Source organism: Anolis carolinensis, chromosome 6 (genome assembly GCF_035594765.1).
Source record: "Anolis carolinensis isolate JA03-04 chromosome 6, rAnoCar3.1.pri, whole genome shotgun sequence".
Taxonomy (NCBI): Eukaryota; Metazoa; Chordata; class Lepidosauria; order Squamata; family Dactyloidae; genus Anolis; species Anolis carolinensis.
In genome coordinates, this window is record NC_085846.1 from 9,543,792 (window position 1) to 9,564,032 (window position 20,241).

General features: G+C 41.4%; 1 protein-coding gene across 1 annotated transcript in view; it reads right to left on the reverse strand.

Annotated features, from left to right (window-relative positions):
• The window catches only part of rpgrip1 (RPGR interacting protein 1), a 28,571-nt gene extending 13,324 nt beyond the window's left edge, over positions 1 to 15,247 (reverse strand). The window contains exons 1-15 of the mRNA XM_062957297.1: positions 14,924 to 15,247; positions 13,301 to 13,360; positions 12,373 to 12,511; positions 11,332 to 11,639; positions 10,288 to 10,387; positions 8,816 to 8,941; positions 7,636 to 7,741; positions 7,008 to 7,031; positions 6,764 to 6,910; positions 6,337 to 6,410; positions 5,527 to 5,657; positions 4,238 to 4,371; positions 3,878 to 4,054; positions 2,654 to 2,771; positions 925 to 1,377 (exon numbers count right to left, since the gene is read on the reverse strand). Coding sequence (XP_062813367.1) covers positions 925 to 1,377; positions 2,654 to 2,771; positions 3,878 to 4,054; positions 4,238 to 4,371; positions 5,527 to 5,657; positions 6,337 to 6,410; positions 6,764 to 6,910; positions 7,008 to 7,031; positions 7,636 to 7,741; positions 8,816 to 8,941; positions 10,288 to 10,387; positions 11,332 to 11,639; positions 12,373 to 12,511; positions 13,301 to 13,360; positions 14,924 to 15,080 — 2,254 coding nt within the window. The 5' untranslated portion in view covers positions 15,081 to 15,247. The remainder of the gene's footprint in view (positions 1 to 924; positions 1,378 to 2,653; positions 2,772 to 3,877; positions 4,055 to 4,237; positions 4,372 to 5,526; positions 5,658 to 6,336; positions 6,411 to 6,763; positions 6,911 to 7,007; positions 7,032 to 7,635; positions 7,742 to 8,815; positions 8,942 to 10,287; positions 10,388 to 11,331; positions 11,640 to 12,372; positions 12,512 to 13,300; positions 13,361 to 14,923) is intronic.
• Between the last annotated feature and the right edge of the window lie 4,994 nt (positions 15,248 to 20,241).

Below are 20,241 nucleotides of genomic sequence, written 5' to 3' on the forward strand. Positions count from 1 at the left end.
GTAGTCAATGTTTTCAATACATCGTGATATTTTGGTGCTAAACTCGTAAATACAGTAATTACTATGTAGCATTACTGTGTATTGAACTAATTTTTCTGTCAAATTTGTTGTATAACATGATGTTTTGGTGCTTAATTTGTAAAATCATAACCTAATTAGATGTTCAATAGGCTTCTCCTTAAAATCTCTCATTATCCAACATATTCGCTTATCCAACGTTCTGCCGGCCCGTTTATGTTGGATAAGTGAGACTCTACTGTATATACAAAATCCCTTATCTGCAGGAGACACATTCTTGAATGTCGAAACTGTAAACTGGATGATAGTAATTAAATGAATGATTTATGCTATCAGTTAGCATAGAGTTGTCCTGGCCGACTTAGGATAGTTCTCTTGAAATTTTCTATATTTTCCAGGGCAATTCTATGCTAACTTCCAATGGAAACGTATCATAGAATTGCCTGGAGGACCTAGAAATTTTATAGAGGGCACGTTGTGTTGCATGCAGGATTCCTCAGCTTCTTGATATCTGGACTGTGAATTAACCATATACAGTAGAGTCTCACTTATCCAACACTCACTTATCCAACGTTCTGGATTATCCAACACATTTTTGTAGTCAATGTTTTCAATATATCGTGATATTTTGGAGCTAAATCCATAAATACAGTAATTACTACATAGCATTACTGCGTATTGAACTACTTTTTCTGCCAAATTTGTTGTATAACATGATGTTTTGGTGCTTAATTTGTAAAATCATAACCTAATTTGATGTTTAATAGGCTTTTCCTTAATGCCTCCTTATTATCCAACATATTTGCTTATCCAACATTCTGCCGGCCCGTTTATGTTGGATAAGTGAGACTCTACTGTAGTTCCTCACCTCTCCCAGTGAATCACTACAGAAGGAACTATCCTTACCATGCAGCACCGCTGTGGCATGGACTTGCTCCCCGGTGCCCAAGGCTTCACCAAAACGCAGCCGGCAGGAGGCCAGGGTGGCGTGGTCAACAGCAGAGGCAAGGTGGAGCTCGAGGCGACAAGCTGCCTCTTGCAGGTACTGCAGGAAGAAAGGCTCAGCCCGGACAACATACTGGGATGTGAAGTCATACCGGGGCCGAATGCCCCGCACTACAGGGGTGCAGTGGGTCTCAAAGTCATAGAAGGAGTATGTGCAGAAGGTGGCGGGCTCTGCGTCCCCCAGGAAACGTTGTGCCTCAGCAGAGAGCACAGCACCAGAGATGTGCAGCTCAAAGAGGTTCTCTCCACGTCGCAACTGCGGGGCCTTGTCAGGGTCTGTTCCCAAGGATGCATCGACTTCACCCATTCGGAACGGGACAGCCCTAGTTCCATAGGCGATATCCTTCAGCTGCTCTGAAGGGCAGAACAGAAAGAGGCATGCCTACAGTAGACCTTTCCAAACATTTCATGTTGGTGGCACACTTTTTAGGCTTGCATCATTTCGCGACACGGTAATTCAGTTTTATGAGCAAACTAGAGGTGAAACTAAACCCATAAAAGAGATACAGACACAGACAGAAAGTGTAATAACAAAGTGTGTGAGAACACAACACATCTTATGAAAATCTGTCATTTGTAATTTTAAAAAACATATCATTTATTGCTTTTTTCACCTAAACTCAGAGGTTTCTCATTAGATTTGCGCGAAACACCTACACACTGCAGCTGGCACACAAAAACGGGTCATGACACACAGTTTGGAAAGTTCTGCTCTACACTTGCCACATTCATAGTGTAACAGCATTCTTCCTTGACCAAATAAGTTGCACATACAGAGCAGCAACCAGAAATATGGGGGAAAGGGAGCAGGGAACGGAAACAAATGGAAACAGGATTATCTCCTATTCGTACTGTATTCATGCAACAGATACAGTTAATTTTAAATTATTATTATTATTATTATTATTATTATTATTATTATTATTATTATTATTTTATTTGATGACACAGCAAACAAGATAGATATGCTGGATTTCGTATCACAAAATCACAAGTCGAACACTTCCCAAGTGTCTAAGACTGTGTGATGTATTTTCGGATGATGCACGCAGATCCCAGTCGGGTGGCCTTTTGCAGTTGGCAGATCGTAATTTTGTCAATGTCTATTGTTTCCAAAATTATTATATACTACTTTTTTCTCTAAAAGAGACCCAAAGCTGTGAATAGTGATATAAACAATACAATAGACATTTAAAAGCTAAAGACAATAAACATTAAACAACATGGGCAGGAGGCTGTACTCACCTGAAAGAGAAGCATAAAAGTTGAGGTGGCATCCCTAATTCTGCACAAACATGGGATGGGATTCAACAAGGGACATGTTGGTATGATGCTAAAGCTATGCTGATCAATTTTGGAAGATATGAAAATATACCATACAATTACAAGAAATACTATGTCTCAGTAATGTGGAATTAGTAGGGGGTGGAGGGAGAACGAGGCTTTTCAAGGCTGTGCTCTCACTCTGAGGTTCCTTCCCTTCATCCTGAAAACTACACAGGAGTGTCTAATCTCAGGAACACGGAAAGAACTGATTCTATGGGTCTACTTCAGTTATGATTAACCACCAGGATTCAGATCTAAGAGAGAATGATTGTGCCAAAGAGTATATTTCTTCTATCCACCATACCTTCAAGTTGGCGAATACGGGAGCTACGTAGATCCAGAAGCTGGGCCATGTTCTCTTGCTTCTCCTCACGCTCCTGCTTCTCTCTATTGGCCTGCAGCAGCACCCCTTCCAGCTCTGCCTAAACCCAGGAATCCCCAAAGAAAGCATGATACAGTCAACTTTCAGCCACTCTATGGTCAAACTCTGACAGAAGTTGACCATATAGCCATGCTACGTAGAGGACCTAGAGATTCCTAAATAGAACATATTAATAAAAACTATGTATTACAACTGTTGGAGACTAGCCCAGAGGGGGAGTAAAGGAGAGAATTCCAGGACAGCAATAAAACAAGCCTTTTATTATCACAGCTGATGATAAGACAAAACAGCCGTAAGTACCCACATTTGTGGGTCCGTACAATGCAAATGGCCGTTGCAAAGCATGTCGTAGCAAACAAAGAATATATGTGTCTTGGCTTATCTAAAACTGACCAATGGCTGAGGGTCTTCCTCACCTTCCACACCTACATGGCACAAGTGATACCAATGACCTAACTTGTTTACTCTGAGCTTTCTTCTCCCTTGGGAACTTCCTGGAGAAAGGCACCAGCTCACAGGAAGGGAGAGGTCACAGGCCCTGTGTTGCACATACTACTTTGGTTCATAGTAAAGGTAAAGGTTTCCCCTGACGTTAAGTCCAGTCATGTCTGACTCTGGGGGTTGGTGCCCATCTCCAATTCTAAGCCGAAGAGCCGACGTTGTCCGTAGACACCTCGAAGGTCATGTAGCCGGCATGACTGCATGGAGCGCCGTTACTTTCCCGCTGGAGCGGTACCTATTGATCTACTCACATTTGCATGTTTTCAAACTGCTAGGTTGGCAGGAGCTGGAGCTAACAGCGGGCACTCAAACCGCTCCCGGGATTTGAACCTGGGATCTTTCGGTCTGCAAGTTCAGCAGCTCAGTGCTTTAACACACTTCGCCACCAGGGCGAAGCACTTTGGTTCATACAAAGTGCTTATATTGTCCATGTAAAGGATATATGATATATGCAGAGGCAAAGCTACATAGGCAATAGTTATTTTCTGGCTTATGGTCCCTACAAAACTGCAATTGTGTTGGGCTGACTGTACACAGAACATGCCTCCAGACCAGTTAAGCATTTCAAGATAATGCCTTATTTGTAAATCCCCTCAACCTGGAAGTCCTCCAAGAGCTCACTCTCCCATCGGCAGGACATTTCACCTGATAGTCCCGGTTGATGCGGTGTTGCAGAATGAGCATGTCCCGGGTTTTTTCCAGCTCTAACGCAGTCTCCGCATGAGCAGCCTCCGTCTCATGCAGTTTTCGATTTAGACTCTGTTGGCTAAATACCTCTTCCTTCTCCATCGATATCTCCATCTCTCCCTCTAGGATCAGGGGCTGCAAGGCAAAGGAGAACAGAAATATCATCATTTGAAATAGGTTGCCAATTGCCCTAATTATAGTTAAGACCTTTTTTTCAAAACCAGGAGGGTTTTGGCTGTTTCCCTTGGCTGTTTCCTTCCCTCTCACTGTGGTCTACACAAGCTCACTCTGCTAAACTTGGTTAACCCCAAAACCTACCTGAATTTGATGGGAATGAGGCTCTTCCTCTCTTGATGGGTTTTCCACAATGGTTGACTTCTCCTGCGGGGAGCCAACTTCCTGAGCAGTTGTGAGGAGCAGGCTCACTTCGTGTTTCAGCTCCTCATTGTGAGCTTTTGGGAAGAGAAAAAGGTTTGGAAGAGATAATAAGTCATTCATCAAAATAGGTTTTGGCTGGGGCTGATCATTCCCTTGTTATGACTTTGTCCTCCTTAATCCCCAAATGTTTTATCATAATGCATGGGATATTTGTTTATTTGCATCACTGGTTGTGTTTGCACATTGCAATACATCATTATAAGGTTAATTAAAACCTGAGTTGTTGTATATTTTCCGGGCTGTATGACCATGTTCCAGAAGTATTCTCTCCTGACGTTTCGCCCACATCTATGGCAGGCAACCTCTGAGGATTCCTGCCATAGATGTGGGTGAAACATCAGGAGAGAATACTTTTGGAACATGGCCACACAGCCCGGAAAACATACAACAACCCTGTGATCCCGGCCATGAAAGCCTTCAACAACAAATTGAAACCTGGTTTGTTCTGTTGTGAACAACCCGCTTCTGCTAAAAAGCTATGCTCAACCAGCCACAAACCACAATCAGAAGCCATGGGTGTTGGTTAGTGTTTTTGGATCATGAATTCTGGCTTGTTTAAATCCTGTTTGTCCTTGGCTTGTTTCTACAGCCACCAATCCTGAAACAGGAGCCAAGAAATGAGGATGGCAGAGAAAAAGACCAGAAATGGACCACAAACTTTGTTTATTGTGATGTCTCAACAAAGCCCCAAAATCAATCCTCATAGAGGCTTGGAAGTTTGAAGCCCAAGTCGGGGTGAGCACCCGACCATCAGCCCAGCTCATGGTCCACCTAAGCCGTTCGAAAACAGCTGAGCTGTGAGTAGAGAAATTAGGCACTGCTTAAGCGGGGAGGTATTTTGCAGCACCATAAAAATGCTGGCAATCAAATAACAAGAAGGAAAATTCTGCGATCAAAGGGCTTATCATAGCAGATGGAGCAACAGCACCCCCCTGTGGCCGGAATCTAGCATAACCTCCAGATGCCGAAGTTAGAAAAAATGCCAATACACTATACCTCTATCGGTTGTCTGGCCTGTATGTCTAATGACATTGAATGTTTGCAGTGTATGTGTGTGCTGTGATCTGCCCTGAGTCCTCTTTGGGTGAGAAGGGAAGAATATAAATGCTGTAAATGATAAATAAACAAATAAATAAATAAATAATGCCAGTTGGCAGCCAACCCCTCACCTATTTCTTTTTCTAGCTGCTCCTCAAGCTTTTTCTTCTCCGCAGTCACCAAGATAAGTTGAGCTTCTGGGCAAGGAGCATTGTCCTTCTGGGGCACCTCATCTACGTTTTGCTGGGCAGTGGTCATGCAACTAAAGACACACAGATCAAGCCAGGAGGAAACTCACATGATTTCGTAGGATTGAGCCATGGTAGTTGACATGTTGTCAAACTTCATTAATTCTACAGTATAGATGTCCCCTGTGGATTTGATTGCACTTTAACTGTCATCATACAAAATCCTGGTATTTATAGTGAGGCTATCTAAACTTAGATAACTTTAGAGCTTTATTCAATGGGATGCTAAGTCCCTCACCAAACTCACGATTCCATAGGATGGTGCCATGATAGTTTTGTTTTTGTTTGTTTTTTTCATGTCAGGAGCGACTTGAGAAACTGCAAGTCACTTCTGGTGTGAGAAAATTGGCTGTCTGCAAGGACATTGCCCAGGGGACGCCTGGATGTTTTGATGTTTTTACCATCCTTGTGGGAGGCTTCTCTCATGTCCCCGCATGGAGCTGGAGCTGATAGCGGGAGCTCATCCGTGCTCTCCCCCAGTTGGATTCGAACCTGACAGCCTTCAGGTCAGCAACCCAACCTTCAAGTCACAAGGCTTTAATTCATTGTCATGATAGTTAAAGCAGCATCAAATTGGTCTAATAGTTTGGTGCAGATACACCCTGTGTTATGTTTACATCAAAAGAATATGACAACAAATGGCAAATTTCAGGGGCTATAAATGTTTAAAAGAGGATGGGTAGGAAATCTCACCTCTCCAGGAGTTTGTCATAATCCATCTTCAGCAAATCTCGTTCGGTCTCCAGGTCCTGGACGCGCTCCTGAAACTAAGCAAGGTACAGACCCTCCTATATCTCATAGAGGAAAACCAGGACATATGTCCCGAGCAACATCAGAGCGCAATCAAAAGTTTCCAAGTCTTGGATTAGCAAAAAGAGAGTTTAAGGGATGTACTGTCTACAGGGTAAATCAACTTTGGCATGGTGATTTGAGTGTTGAACCACACTTTGGGAACTAGGGTTTGGATTCCTGCTTGGCCATTAAAACCCACTGAGTGACCTTGGACAAGTCACACACTCTCAGTGTCAGATAGGAGCATTTTAGGTTTGCCATAAATCAAAAGTGACTTAAAAGCACACAACACAACTCTCCTACAGGATGGTCCCAGATGTCCTCTTACATCTTTCAGGGTTCCCTGCAAGGGAGAAAGGATTTCCAGCTGACTCTCTAAGGCTGTGACTTTCTGGGTCTCCTCTTTCAGGTGGGCGTTGAGCTCCTCAACCTGAGCCAACAAGGCCTCACTGGTTGACCTCAATGCATCTTGGTTCTGGGGGGGAAAAAGAAAGACAAAAAAAATCACATGAGATTTGCATGGGTTCCTAGACTTGAATTTGAATCTCATTCAATAGAGTTTGGAAAGTTACCTGCTGGAGATGAGTCTCATAAGCCTAGTGGGAGAGAAAATAAAGTGATGCATTAATGGGGCATGACCTGCAGGGAAGAAGGGAATTTTTTTTTGTGGGATTGGTATTTGCAGTTTCATTTATCCACATCCAGCAAAATATGTCCTTTCTATGCATTTTTTAGATACTCCAGAGTGACTATATTTTATTCATTTATTTTATTCATTCATTAGGGTACACTAATAATTTTCACAAATCATTTAAAAGTCTTGGAACGTACCCCCTGTGGATAAAGGGATCTTATAGTATAGGTTTGTAATATAGGTTTTCTCTGATCCAGACTTGGTGAAGGCAATTCTATTTTGCAGGGCTGTTGTTGTTAAACTCATAATTGAAAGCCCATATGTGGTCCCAGGCAGCATCTGGCCTATCTGTATTCCAGATTATTTTAAGAAGTGTTTAGAATGACAGAAAACAATGGGGATAGATAGAAAAGCCAGCTTCACAATGAGTTGGATTACAAGTCCCATAATTCTGGGGATGATGGGTGCTGTGGTTCAAACATTCTGGAGATTGCCAGGCTGGGAAAAGCTTGTATAGAGGTACAAGGAGAGTTTGCAAGTGACAAGTTTGAAGTAACAGGACTTACCTCCTGTAAGCCAGCAAACTGGGCTTTGGTTAGCACTAGTTCTGAATTCTTTGTCCTTAAAAGCTTCTGGAGCCGGATCAACTCCACATTGTCTTGGATGGCAGCCCTGGTAGATCAAAGGAAAGAAAAGTGGGTATGGATCTGAACACACAGACACCAAATTATTTCCATCACCTTCACCTATTGAGTTAAAAATGATTATTTATGTTAAGACTGAAACAAAATCGCCACTGTCAAGCAATTCCTGCTGATCCAGATGGATATTCAGAAATCTGAAATAATATATTTTCAGTGAAAAGTCGGCCCTCCACATTTGTTGGGCTTAGGGCTGCAGGACCTCCATGAAAGTTGAACAATCTCGAATAAAAAAACACTACTTTCTTTAAATCTGAGAGAATACCTTCCTAGGGATCAATCTATACAGTAGAATTAATGCATTGTCGAAGGCTTTCATGGCCGGAATCACTGGATTGTTGTGAGTTTTCCAGGCTGCGTGGCCATGTTCCAGAAGCATTCTCTCCTGACGTTTCGCCTCACAACCTCTGAGGATGCCTGCCATAGATGTGGGTGAAACATCAGGAGAAAATGCTTCTGGAACATGCCCATACAGCCTGGAAAACTCACCACAACCCAGAATTAATGCAGTTTGACACCGCTTTAGCTACCTAGGATTCCACAGAATTGAGTTAAAGTGTTGTCAAACTGCATTAATTTGACTGTGCAGATGCATTTTGGGAGTTAGCCATATTAGCCATAGAGAGACTATATTAATCAAATCTGCAAATAATCAAATCCACAAAACTTGCTTGCAAATACTAAAGACCCCAATCTTTCAGTTTCCACAGTCAGTTACTTAGCTCTGAAAGTGCCCTCCATTCCCTAGATCTAAATCAGTTTCACACTATTTTTGAACCAATTAACTGCTCCATGGAACAAGCTGCTCTTGGTCTTCACAGACTTTAATTAGCTTTCTAATTAGAAGAGTCAGCTTCAACCTTGTTTTTATTTTTTTTAAAACACGTGTAATATCTATGGCTCTTCCTTGGAGCAAGGAAGGATGGGTGATAATTATGCTGTTTAGTCTCTTAACAAACACACATCCATATCATCCTTACAAATTGGATGGTACACATTTGGGTGGCCCAAAGACAATGAATTTAGGTGGGAAAAGAAGCAGTACCGACGTTCCTGGACTTCTTCATGGCGCTGCTGATAGTGGGTGCTTTCTGGGTCCGTCGCTTTGCCAAGCGGGGAAGTGGACTCCCGGTCTAGTCCCAGTTCTGCCAGAACCAGACTGTGGTGGCTCCTAAAGGAAGAATTAAAGGAGATTCAACTCTCTAGGAAAATAACAACGGGAGAAGATAGCAATCAACATTCAACAGTGTCATGGTTGGAAATCGGGGGGCCCTCCACAAGTTGTTGGACTACAACTCCTAGCAACTACCATAGTCAGTGGTAGGAATGCTGGGAGCTTCAATCAACAACATCTGGAGAGTAATGTGGTTCTCACCAAAAGATTTGAACCAGGCTCATTATATTGCAGTCTTCAAATCGAAACACAACACTGGGGAATAATTACTTTTCTGGGCTTCAACTCACCAGAATTGCCTTGGTCGGGGAATTCTGAGAGTTGTAGTCTAAAAAGGTAAGCTTTGGTGATTCTGGTTGCGGTGTTTCCTTTCCTGGCACTGTTGGAAAAATGTCATCCTGCACTGCTTAAGTCTCTATGGTTAGATAGGAAGCCTAGAAAAGAGTTAGGGACACCTTCCCCAGTTCCATGCATGCTCTGATTAGGCTTTACTATTGTTTGCTCCTTCCTGCCCTATTTAGGTCAACCCACCCTTTTGATGCTTTAGAAATGTGATCTCTCCTAGGGTTGACATAACTTCCCCAATTTGGCTTTTGGAATGTTTATGGCCCTAGAGAAGAAGCGACCCACGAGGTTTGGTCGCCATTCCATCTTCCTGCTTTGTTCCAGAGAGAGGACACACTCTGTCCGCTCCTATTAGTCAAGATGTAGCTATCTAGATCTTTGTTATTTTAATCCGTCTATGTGTATTAGAACAGGATTAGATTAGATAGTTAGCTCCGAACCTTTTCTATCCATCAATGGATTTCTTTTTGCCTCAATAAATGCTTTTAAACTTTAAAGCTAACTTTGCATTCCTTTGCCTTCCTGAAGACACAGAGGCCTTCCGAAACTCACACCACGCGTAAGTCTCACTGCTGCATTTTACTCTGCTATTTTAATGGGAATTTACCTCATAAAGAGGGTGATTAGAGCTTAGCGGTTCATCAATTCCCAACAGGCACAACTTTACATTGTGAGCAAGGCAAACCTGTTGCAGGTCCCCACTGATCCACAAAAAATGTGGTGGACAAGAGGCAAGCAACCCAAGCTGTCTCCACAATGCAGAATTATAGCAGTTTGATCCCACATTAACTGCCACGGCTCAATGCTATGGAATTATGTGGGTTGTCGTTCTGTGAGATACTTACCCTTCTCTTTTAGAGATCTCTGAGGCCACAACAAACAACAAACTCCAGTATTTCTCAGGAAAGTGCTATGGCAGTTGAAGTGACATCAAACTGCTACGATTCTGCAGTGTGGATGGTCTCCTAGTAAAGTTGCGAATGAAAAATAAGACTCACAGTCTTTCCATCTCTGCTCGGGATCCCTCCAGAACATGGTCCCCATATCTTGGAGGGGCTGTGTGGGTTGGTCTGGCCACTGGCCCCTGCATCCGCATCCCTGTTGACACAAGAGGAGAGAATTACAAACTGGAAGTTGTGTCTCCCAGTTCTTGCTTTGTATGATGGAAAGCTACTCTGGACTGTCCAAACATCTTTGGACCTGGTGGGAGTTGATCCAGGTCAAGATAAATGTCTAGTCCTCCAAAGGTTTTGGACTAGAAACAAGAGAGCAAGTAAAGAAAACCAATGTCTACTTACGGATCTTCTCATATTCTTAATCCAGGAATTCCTAACCTCTAGCCCTCTAGGAGTTTTGGGCTTCAGCCCCCAAAAGCCTCAGATGCCTTGACTAATGATCAGAGATTCTGGGATCTGAAGTCCAAAACACCTGGAAGACCAGAGTTTGGGTAACACTCTTCTAGGACTTTTTCATCAATGATGTTTTGAATGATGATGTGACCGTTCCCACAGAACTCTGATATGGGTTTTCCTTGTGACATTTATGGGTGTGAGAGTGAATGTTTCTCACCTCGTCCCCTCCACCATTTCTTTTGAGATAAAAAAGACCCCTAAAATCTGGATCAACCTATCCATGAGTCAATGATGGAAATGCTCTGTGGTCCACATCATGTTGGGTGATGGAAGTGGAGCAGAATGGCAGCCAATTTTAATAGGGAGCGAATGCATAAGCATCTCCTCTTGTTTCATATACAAACAATGAAGGGTCGAACCTGACTTTGACATTGCCAAAAGGTCGATATCTTCCAGAGTTCCCAAGGGCAACAAATCAGCCTAACAGATGAAAGACTGGCCTCATGGTACACATAAGACCTATTTTCCAAGACCGGTGCAACTGCCTAACACTGCTTTCTGAAGTTACAAACTCATTATAAACAGTAGAGCCAACCCTAAAAATGAAGCCTGTTGTCTTTACCTTTAGACCCAAAAATGAGAATTTGACCATCCAAGAAATGGACACAACTTCACCCCAAACCCTCTTACCTTTGGCTAGCCTCTCTGGCACCCGCCCAACAGCAGTGTTTGCCCGTCGAAGTCCTGTGTTAACCCTGGGGGTGACATAGCTATATGGACAATGCCGTCCACAGCCCTGAAGCTGCAGCTGTTGCTTGTAAAAGAGGAGACGGTTCCTCAGCCCCTCGTTGTGTCTCTCCAGCTCCCGAACCCGTTCCTGCATCTCTTCCAAATCTTCCTCCAGGTCTAGGTTTCGTCCAGTACTGCGAACCCAGCTCCCTGGTCTCCCGTCAAGTTGAGCTCGCTCGTGGCTGAGTCTTGAGAGCTTGGTGCCCATCCTGGGAGAAGAAAATATTTATCAAGAAAGACACCAACTTCGCTTGCCAAGAGAAGGACCCCTGTATTCTGGAATATAGACCTAGAAAGTAAGTTTTTGAATTTAGGGTCATTGTCTGGGCTTCTTTGCCAGGGTGTGAATCACTGCTTGAGAAGAATGTTGACCAAACTGGAAAGGATCTGTAGAAGAGAAGACTGATGAAAGAACTGAAAAAGGAATCATGATAAAAATGAAAAGAGATTAATATTCATAGACTTTGTTCTCTTCCCATCCATAATAAAGTTGTGTGTGCTTTGTTTGTTTCTCCACTTTGCAGAGTCTTGCAATCCTTGCATTCTGCCACTAGAAGGCACTATGGTACAATTGGCCTCGGTCTATGTCAGTGGTTCCCAATCTGTGGTTCTTCCCAAATCAGCTCCCACAATTCCTAACAACTGGGTGAAGAGGGAGTTGAAGTCAAAAACACTTGGAGGACCAAAGGTTGGGAGCCACTGGTCTAGGTGAAAATAATGCAATGTGCTCAATGGCGGCATCTGGTGGCAGAATTCAGTATTAGGCCTAACTGAATTATTAGGTAGTTTTAAAAAAAACGATTCGTCTAAAATATGATAAATAGCACATTAATTAATGGGAAAAATTATCAATCACACCACCAAGATGACCGAAAGGTAATTCACAATGCACTTCACATTAAGCAACAATTATAATTTTGAAATTCTTATAATCTTTAATACCTTTTGATTCTGTCCTCTTGTTTTCGGGCAAACTCTTTGAGCAGTAAATTTTCATCATGAAGTCGTAGAAATCCATCCTCCAGCTCTGTGCGGGTCACTCGGGCAATCTGACGTCGTGTCCTTGCCAATGAGCGTGACCCTGAAAACAAGAGATAAGGGAAGATTTTAATCAACTATTAGCAAAACTTGAAGAGTTGCGAGAATCCTGCTGTAAAAAATTGTTTTAGGGGAGAGCCAGGATGGTGCAGTGACTTAGACACTGGACTCTGACTCCCGACACCAGGGTTCAGCACCCTCTCTGGATAAATCCTGTCAAGAAAAACCTATGATGGGTTTACTTCAATGTCACCATAAGTTGCAAATAACGTGAAGGCACACAGCAACAATTTCTTGGTCTTTGTGAATTTTCTTTAGGTCTAAAAATATTAAAAGCACCAGGTTCTGTCTCATCTTGGACACTAAGCTAGCTAGGACTTGGTTGGGAACTGCCAAGAAATAGCAAGTTCTGTAGGCTGCATTTAAAAGGAAATTAATGGCAAACCATTTCTGAGTATTCCTTGCCCATGAAATCCCCTGAAATTCATGGGATCACCATGTCAGTGGACAGCTTGAAAACACCCATTCACACATTCTGTTTACTATTTTATTGGTTGTTCCTATCTCAATCCAGTACATTCTTAACCTCCTACAGTAAATCCACATTTCAAAATGATTTTTGTATGGTTGTTTGTATTAAAGTGCAAAATTAATTGCCTTATAGTTGAACTAAGAATGCATAGCTGCTTACCGTGTCTATTGCCAAAGCTAATTTTACATTCTTGCTGCCTGTTCCAGCTATATGAGGCCAGCGGAGTAATAATGATTATATGCTTCATATGACAAACATGGTGAAACAATGAACTGCTTGCCATGACTTCCTATTGCCTACCTTTCAATAAGGATTTCAGCACAGGGGGTTTCACTGGGATGACAGCAGATGACGAGACATCTAGAAGAAAGGAGGCTCATTATCAGTGTAGAACATCATCAAAGGGCATATGTTTTATTTATGGTGAGAGAGAGATGATCACATAGACTGGCACTATTCAAAGTGATGGCCCATGGACCGGTGTCAGTCCGTGAGTTGTTGGTCTTTAGAGTGTTTCAAGGAAAGTAAGAAACAAAGGTAGCCCATGGAATCAAATTTTGTTATGTGGCTTCAGCTTCCACAAACCTCAGGTTCGGGGTCTGGCGTGTATAACTTCAAAGAACCAAATAAGACACAGACAGGTTGAAGGCAATGATCAGAGGTGTTATTCTCCCTGGCCAAAAAGGATGTCAGCTGAAGCAGAGCTCAAAAAACCCTAATATATCGCAATTACGAACCTAGAGGTTTATTTACAGCACTTTGACTACCACATTGGCTTCTGATTGGTCTGAAATTGTGCCACCTAGGATCCATTTCTTGATAGGTTCTTGGCTCTGTCCGAAGTCATTGCCGGTTGGTTCTAGTCATAGTGAGAAATTTAATAAACTGTTATTGGATTATTTTGAAGGCTTGCATGCATTTATTTATCAACTCAGGACAGGGGTTCAAGTGGAAAGGAATGAGGTGAGTAAGAGATAATGGGCCAAAATGGGTTTTGATGTCTCAACTCTGGTTGATACAATGGGTGTCAGTCAAGTAACCAAATTTGTTCTCAGTGTGTTGATAATTTCAATGGAGACCCCAAGGAGGGGATCCGATTTGGAAATATAGGAAAGGAAATGTTCCCAGGAATGAAATCAAATCCTATCAGGGAAACCAGAAAAAGACCCAGCAATTCTTTCATAAGTACATTGTATATGTTGTGTTTCTTCCTGGGGTATTGTGAAAGGATTATGATAACGAATGTGTACCTAGCCATCCTCTGAGGTATGTATGGTGATTGTGCAACATTCCAGGGGCTTCAGTAAAAGACAGTCTGAAACTAGGAATGAAGTCAACATGGACTCCCTAATTCATCTTTATGAAATTGCAGACTATGGGGGTGATCACGTTGGGGTCCGGTTTTCAACAACAATATGGTACCAGTTTCTGGCCAAACTTCCACATTAGATTGCTTAAGAAGCACTGACAGAGATTAAACTTTGGGTCCCGAGTCAGGACAAAGGCAGGATACGATATTCATTCATTAAAGTTGTTGAGTGATATCCTCAGAGATTTATTTTCAAAACCTTCCATGTATACCCAAATCTGTGGTGCTCAAGACTCTTCATATACAATTGTGGAACAAAATGGCATCCCTTATATAAAATGACAAATCAAAATTAAAAATATTATCAAGACATGACTACCATCTGAAGAATGTGCATGGACAGTGCAATTTTCACTCTGCTTGCAGGGGAGAAAAAACAAGATTTTAGTGCTTAAGGGAGTGTAGAAGACCTCTCTAGCAAAGAATTCAAAAATGTTGGCTTCTGGACATGCCCACTCTTTAGGAAGTGTTCCTATCTTACAGTGTGGCAGTCACAGAGAGTCCTTTTCCCCAGATGCCCTTTCCCATCAGTATCGTGACCTCATATGACTGACCTTGTATGGCTGCTATCACCGAGGGCTTCTGGTTGGTGTCTCGGACTGGCAGGTCCCCCGCTGTTTCATCCAACAGGAGCAGAGACATGTTTAGATAGGAAGGGATGGGGCCTAGAACAAAGACAAAATTACAAAGTTGGGCATGGTCAAGTCCCATTCTCCTGAACTGATCAACTCTCAATGATGTGGAACAAATGGGATTCAATTATACCAAAGTTTTGCAGATGGAAACCTGGATACATGTAGCATCCAAAGGTGCATCTAAGATGTAGCATGAATGCAGTTTGACAGCACTTTAGCTGCCACAGCTCAATGCAATGAAATCCTGGAAGTTGTAATTTAGTGAAGCACTAGCAATTTTTAACAGAGAAGGCTGCAGACCTTGCAAATCTAGAATTCACATAATTGTATAGCATAGAGCATGGCAGTTAAAGTGGTTTTAAACTGCATTAATTCTGCAGTGTAAATGCACTCCAAGTGTGGTCAAGATGGCAAATGCTACTCCTGAGGAAGAATACACAAACTAGGAGATGTGCAGCAGTTTTCTATTGTCTGAGCCTAATGGGAAGGGCATGACTTTCCTCCCTCTTTGTTGGGTCAGTGGAGCAGGAACAACTGATTTCATTTTGCAGAAACTGAAGTTTGCTGAGGACCATGCAGTGGCTATAATAAGTCCAAAAAATCTGGTTTTATGTATTTTCCATTTAACCTGTGTATTAGCCACTGAGGCTATAATATAGTGACTGCAGACCAATTCTTGGTCGGATGATCTGCCATTCCTCATGCCCTGCCACTCTCATGATGGTCACCTGGACTTGTAAGAGGTAAGTTTTGATTTAAAGATATTAGTGTATAGGCTAATATCTATACATTGTTATTGATATTATAAGATATTAGGAATTGTGGGAGTTGAAGTACAAAACACCTGGAGGGCCAATGTTTGCCCATGCCTAGTATAGACATATAGATGTCTATATGATATAAGCCTGCACATGCTTTTAAAAAGCACTTTTGATTAGTCTACCTACAGGTCTATCATTAAAATTAATAAGACTAACCCTGACTAGGAACAGATATTTTTTTAGTGGTGACCCAACACTCCTTTGCAATTTCGAGCCAGCTCAATCTCACAACCTCTGAGGATGCCTGCTATAGATGTGGGCGAAACATCAGGAGAGAATACTTCTGGAATATGGCCACACAGCCCGAAAGACATACAACAACCCTGTCAATCTAGGACAGTTTTTAATATGTTCAAAAACATACTTTCCTTAAAAAAAAACTTCTCTCACTTGTTTGGTGCTATTTGGCAACTGCTGCTATATTTCATTTTAATTGGCTTCTCCGTCAAGGCAACAGAGATGTTTTAAAACACATCAGCCAACAACCCCTTTCCTTCAGGAGGGATAGCTACTTCGCAACTACAAAAGGGAGAGAAATGAAAGAGCTGGTGAACTGAATGGTGTTTCGAAATTATATGTACGCGTGTGATTTTATTTAAGATCAAAGTCAAAATCTCCCACTCTTTTTCCACCCGCCAGCCCCAGGCTTTTGAAGTTCTTCTCTCTGCAGCCAGTTGCTAAAAGCGGAATTTACTCCACTGCATAACTCTCCCTCTTTCACGCCCACTTCTTCATCTGGTATATATAACTCCTCTCTTTAACTCTCCTCTTCACGTCTCCTCTGCCTGCCTCTTTCTATGGCCTGGAGAAACGCTTTATCTTCCCAGCTCCACAAAACTGTTAGAGTCAGGACAGATTTGCTTCTCATCACTACTAATCTCTTGCCATCTGTCATCCAAACTAGCAGTTTTAAAGGCACGTCCGCATACTCTCCTCCCAACCAGAGCGTGGACTTCAATGCCCAGAACTTGCAAAACCATAACTCCCATGATTCCATAGCACTGAGCCACTGCAATGAAAGTGATGTCAAACTGCATTAATTCTACAGTGTAGATGGTGCTTGTTAACATGGAGCTAACAATACTGTTTCTGTCCTCTCCTAGCTTATTGTTGTTGACTCTCCTGTTTTTGATCTTGCTATAACATTTAAGACCAGGCATTGAAATAGATATATTTTCAGTCAGGAAGTGTCACATCCCATGAACACACACAGCTTCCTTTTTTCTTACCTTGTTTCCCCTAAAATAAGACATCCCCAGAAAATAAGGCCGAAAATAAGACTTTCGGCCTCCCCCGAAAGTAAGACCTAGCAAAGGTTTTGTTTGGAAGCATGCCCGTCAAACAGAACACCAGAGCATGCAGGATCAGTAAATGTACGTATCACAGAGTGTTGTACATGGAAATAATGGTAGTAACAAGAAATTCTTGATAGTATTCACAGTTTGTCTGGTTATGATGATTTGTGATGACAACTACTGAACAGTATATAATAAATGTTCATTTTTTTTGGTTCAACAATAAATGTGAATTCTTCTTCATGGAAAAATAAGACATCCCCTGAAAATAAGACCTAGAGCATCTTTGGGAGCAAAAATCAATATAAGACACTGTCTTATTTTCAGGGAAACATGGTATTCTCTGAAGCTGCAAAACTGTATCACAACCTTGTGTAATCTCCTTCAATTGATTCCAATGGGATACAGAAAAATGGCATAAATACCAACATTTCTCTTTCCAGTCTGGAAAGAGCGGCTGTATTGTATTTATTTATTATTTGGTGTGATAGAGACATTTTTCATAAAGAGCTGCCATGCCTAACAATGCATGTGCCATAAAACACCACACAGTTGCTCAAAAATATCATTTTAACTGCAACATTGCACAATAAAATCAACTGTATATCATAAAGCTATGGAAAACAAAGTTATTTCTATCCCTAAATGTTTTATAAATAACTTTATTCTTAATAACAATATGGGGGGAAACAACGCATGTAAAACTCCACGCTGTTGCTCAAAAATAACATTTTAACCAAACATCATACAATAAAATCAATTGTATATCATAAAGCTATGGAAAACAAAGTTATTTGTATCCCCAAATCTTGTGTAAACAACTTTATTCTTTATAATAATATGGGGAGAAAGCTGTTTCACCAACCCATATGGTGTAATGATTTGATGATTGAAGTAAAACCCCAGAGACCTGGGTTCAAATCTCTGCTCAGCCATGGAAACACATTTGGTGAACTTGGATAAGTCATAGCCTTTCAGCCTCAGAGGAAAACAAAGTTAATCTTCTCCCCCAACAAATCTTGCCAAGGAGATCCCCATGATGTCTTAGGATTGCCGCAAGTTGGAAATAACTTGAAGGCAAGCAATGTGGGAGACAACCATTTTTTTCTTAGTTCTACAACTCTGGGGCTGCCATCAAAATGGATGGATGAACAGGCAGTTCTGCATCAAACAGCAAATTGAGGTCAGCTCTATTACTCCATGTTACATAAAAGGAGTATAATTTTAGCAACAAAGAATATGTGGTGAGTTTATTAGTAACCAAAAGATTTACATTCTTTACAAGGGGCCCTGGAGAACTCAACAAGATTTGCATTGTTTATAGGTTATTTATAAAACTAGGAAACAAGGAGCTGACAACAGTTTCCAAAACAATATGGCATTTGTAACTACAGGCAAACCCCAAGTTACAAACATCTGACTTAACAAACGTCTCATAGTTAAGAACGGGGGTGAGACAATAGGAAGTGAGAGAAATCTATCCCTCAGAAGGGAAATTCACTTCGGAAAGGGTGTCTCCACTGGAGGTTTCTCACCAATGCTCGTTTCCATCACAAACCATTTTTTTTTCAAAATCCAGTTATCACAGGGCAGAAAGTGAGGTGAAATCTTCTAAACAGGGACACAGACAGTAAAGAAAACACCACAGAGGTGTTAACCTTTCCCTGTGCTATCCAAAGCTTGCATAAATATATACAGTAAAGGTAAAGGTTTTCCCCTGGCATTAGGTCTAGTTGTGTCCAACTCTGAGAGTTGGTGTTCCTCTCCATTTCTAAGCCAAAGAGCCAGTGTTGTCTGTAGATGCCTCCAAGGCCAAGCGGCCGGCATGACTACATGGAACGCCATTACCTTCCCACTAAAGCAGTACCTATTGATCTACTCACATATGCATGTTTTCGAACTGCTAGATTGGCAGAAGCTAGGGCTAATAGTGAGAGCTCACTCCGCTCTCCGGATTCAAACCAACGATCTTTCAGTCAGCAAATTCAGCAGTTCAGTGATTTAACCTGCTGCATCAACGGGGGCTCCATATATATACAGTACATACATACATACACACACATGCACAAACAGATACACACACATGTATATATGGCTATAGTTACACTTTAAAATGTATCTATTCCTATTTACATACAAATTCAACTTAAGGACAAACGTACAGGATTTATCTTGTTTGTAACTTGGAGACTGTCTGTACCCAGAAATCCCATCTTGAGTTTTGCTAGATATGGAAAGTCAAGAATCAGACGCACATAATGGTCCTTTCAAGATCACAGATATTTCCTAGTAAACTATTTAGCTATACAGTAGAGTCTCGCTTATCTAACATAAACAGGCCGACAGAACATTGGATAAGTCAATATGTTGGATAATAAAGAGAGATTAAGGAAAAGCCTATTAAACATCAAATTAGGTTATGATTTTACAAATTAAGCAACAAAACATTATGTTACACAACAAATTTGACATAAAAAGTAGTTCAATACACACTAATGTTATGTAGTAATTATTGTATTTATGAATTTAGCACCAAATATTACAAAGTATTGAAAACACTGACTACAAAAATGTCTTGGATAATACAGAACATTGGATAAGCGAGTGTTGAATAAGTTTTATGTTGTTACAGATTTTCAAATGAATTGTTTCCTGTTTTACCAACAAATAACAAAACACAACTACTTTTCGTTACTTTTAAGTGAAGTTTTGGGAAATCAACCCATTCAAAAGGTGGTGCTGAAGAAAAGGTCTATGGATACCATGGATTGTCAAAAAAGACAAATAAAACTTGACCTAGAAGCCAAGGCTGGATCTACACTGCCATATAATGCAGTTTGAACTGCATTATATGGTCAGTGTACAATTTAAAGTGCAATATATTTGGGTTTACACTGTCCATATGATGCAGTTCAAACTGCATTATATGGCCATGCACACCCAGCCCAAGATGACTAAATTGAGACTTTCATTTTTTGGCCATATCATGAGAAGATATGACTTGCTTAAAAAAGACAATAGTGTTTGGATAGGAAGAAGCTGGTAGAAAAATAATAATACAGTAGAGTCTAACTTATCCAACATTCTGGGTTATCCAACGCATTTTTGTAGTCAATGTTTT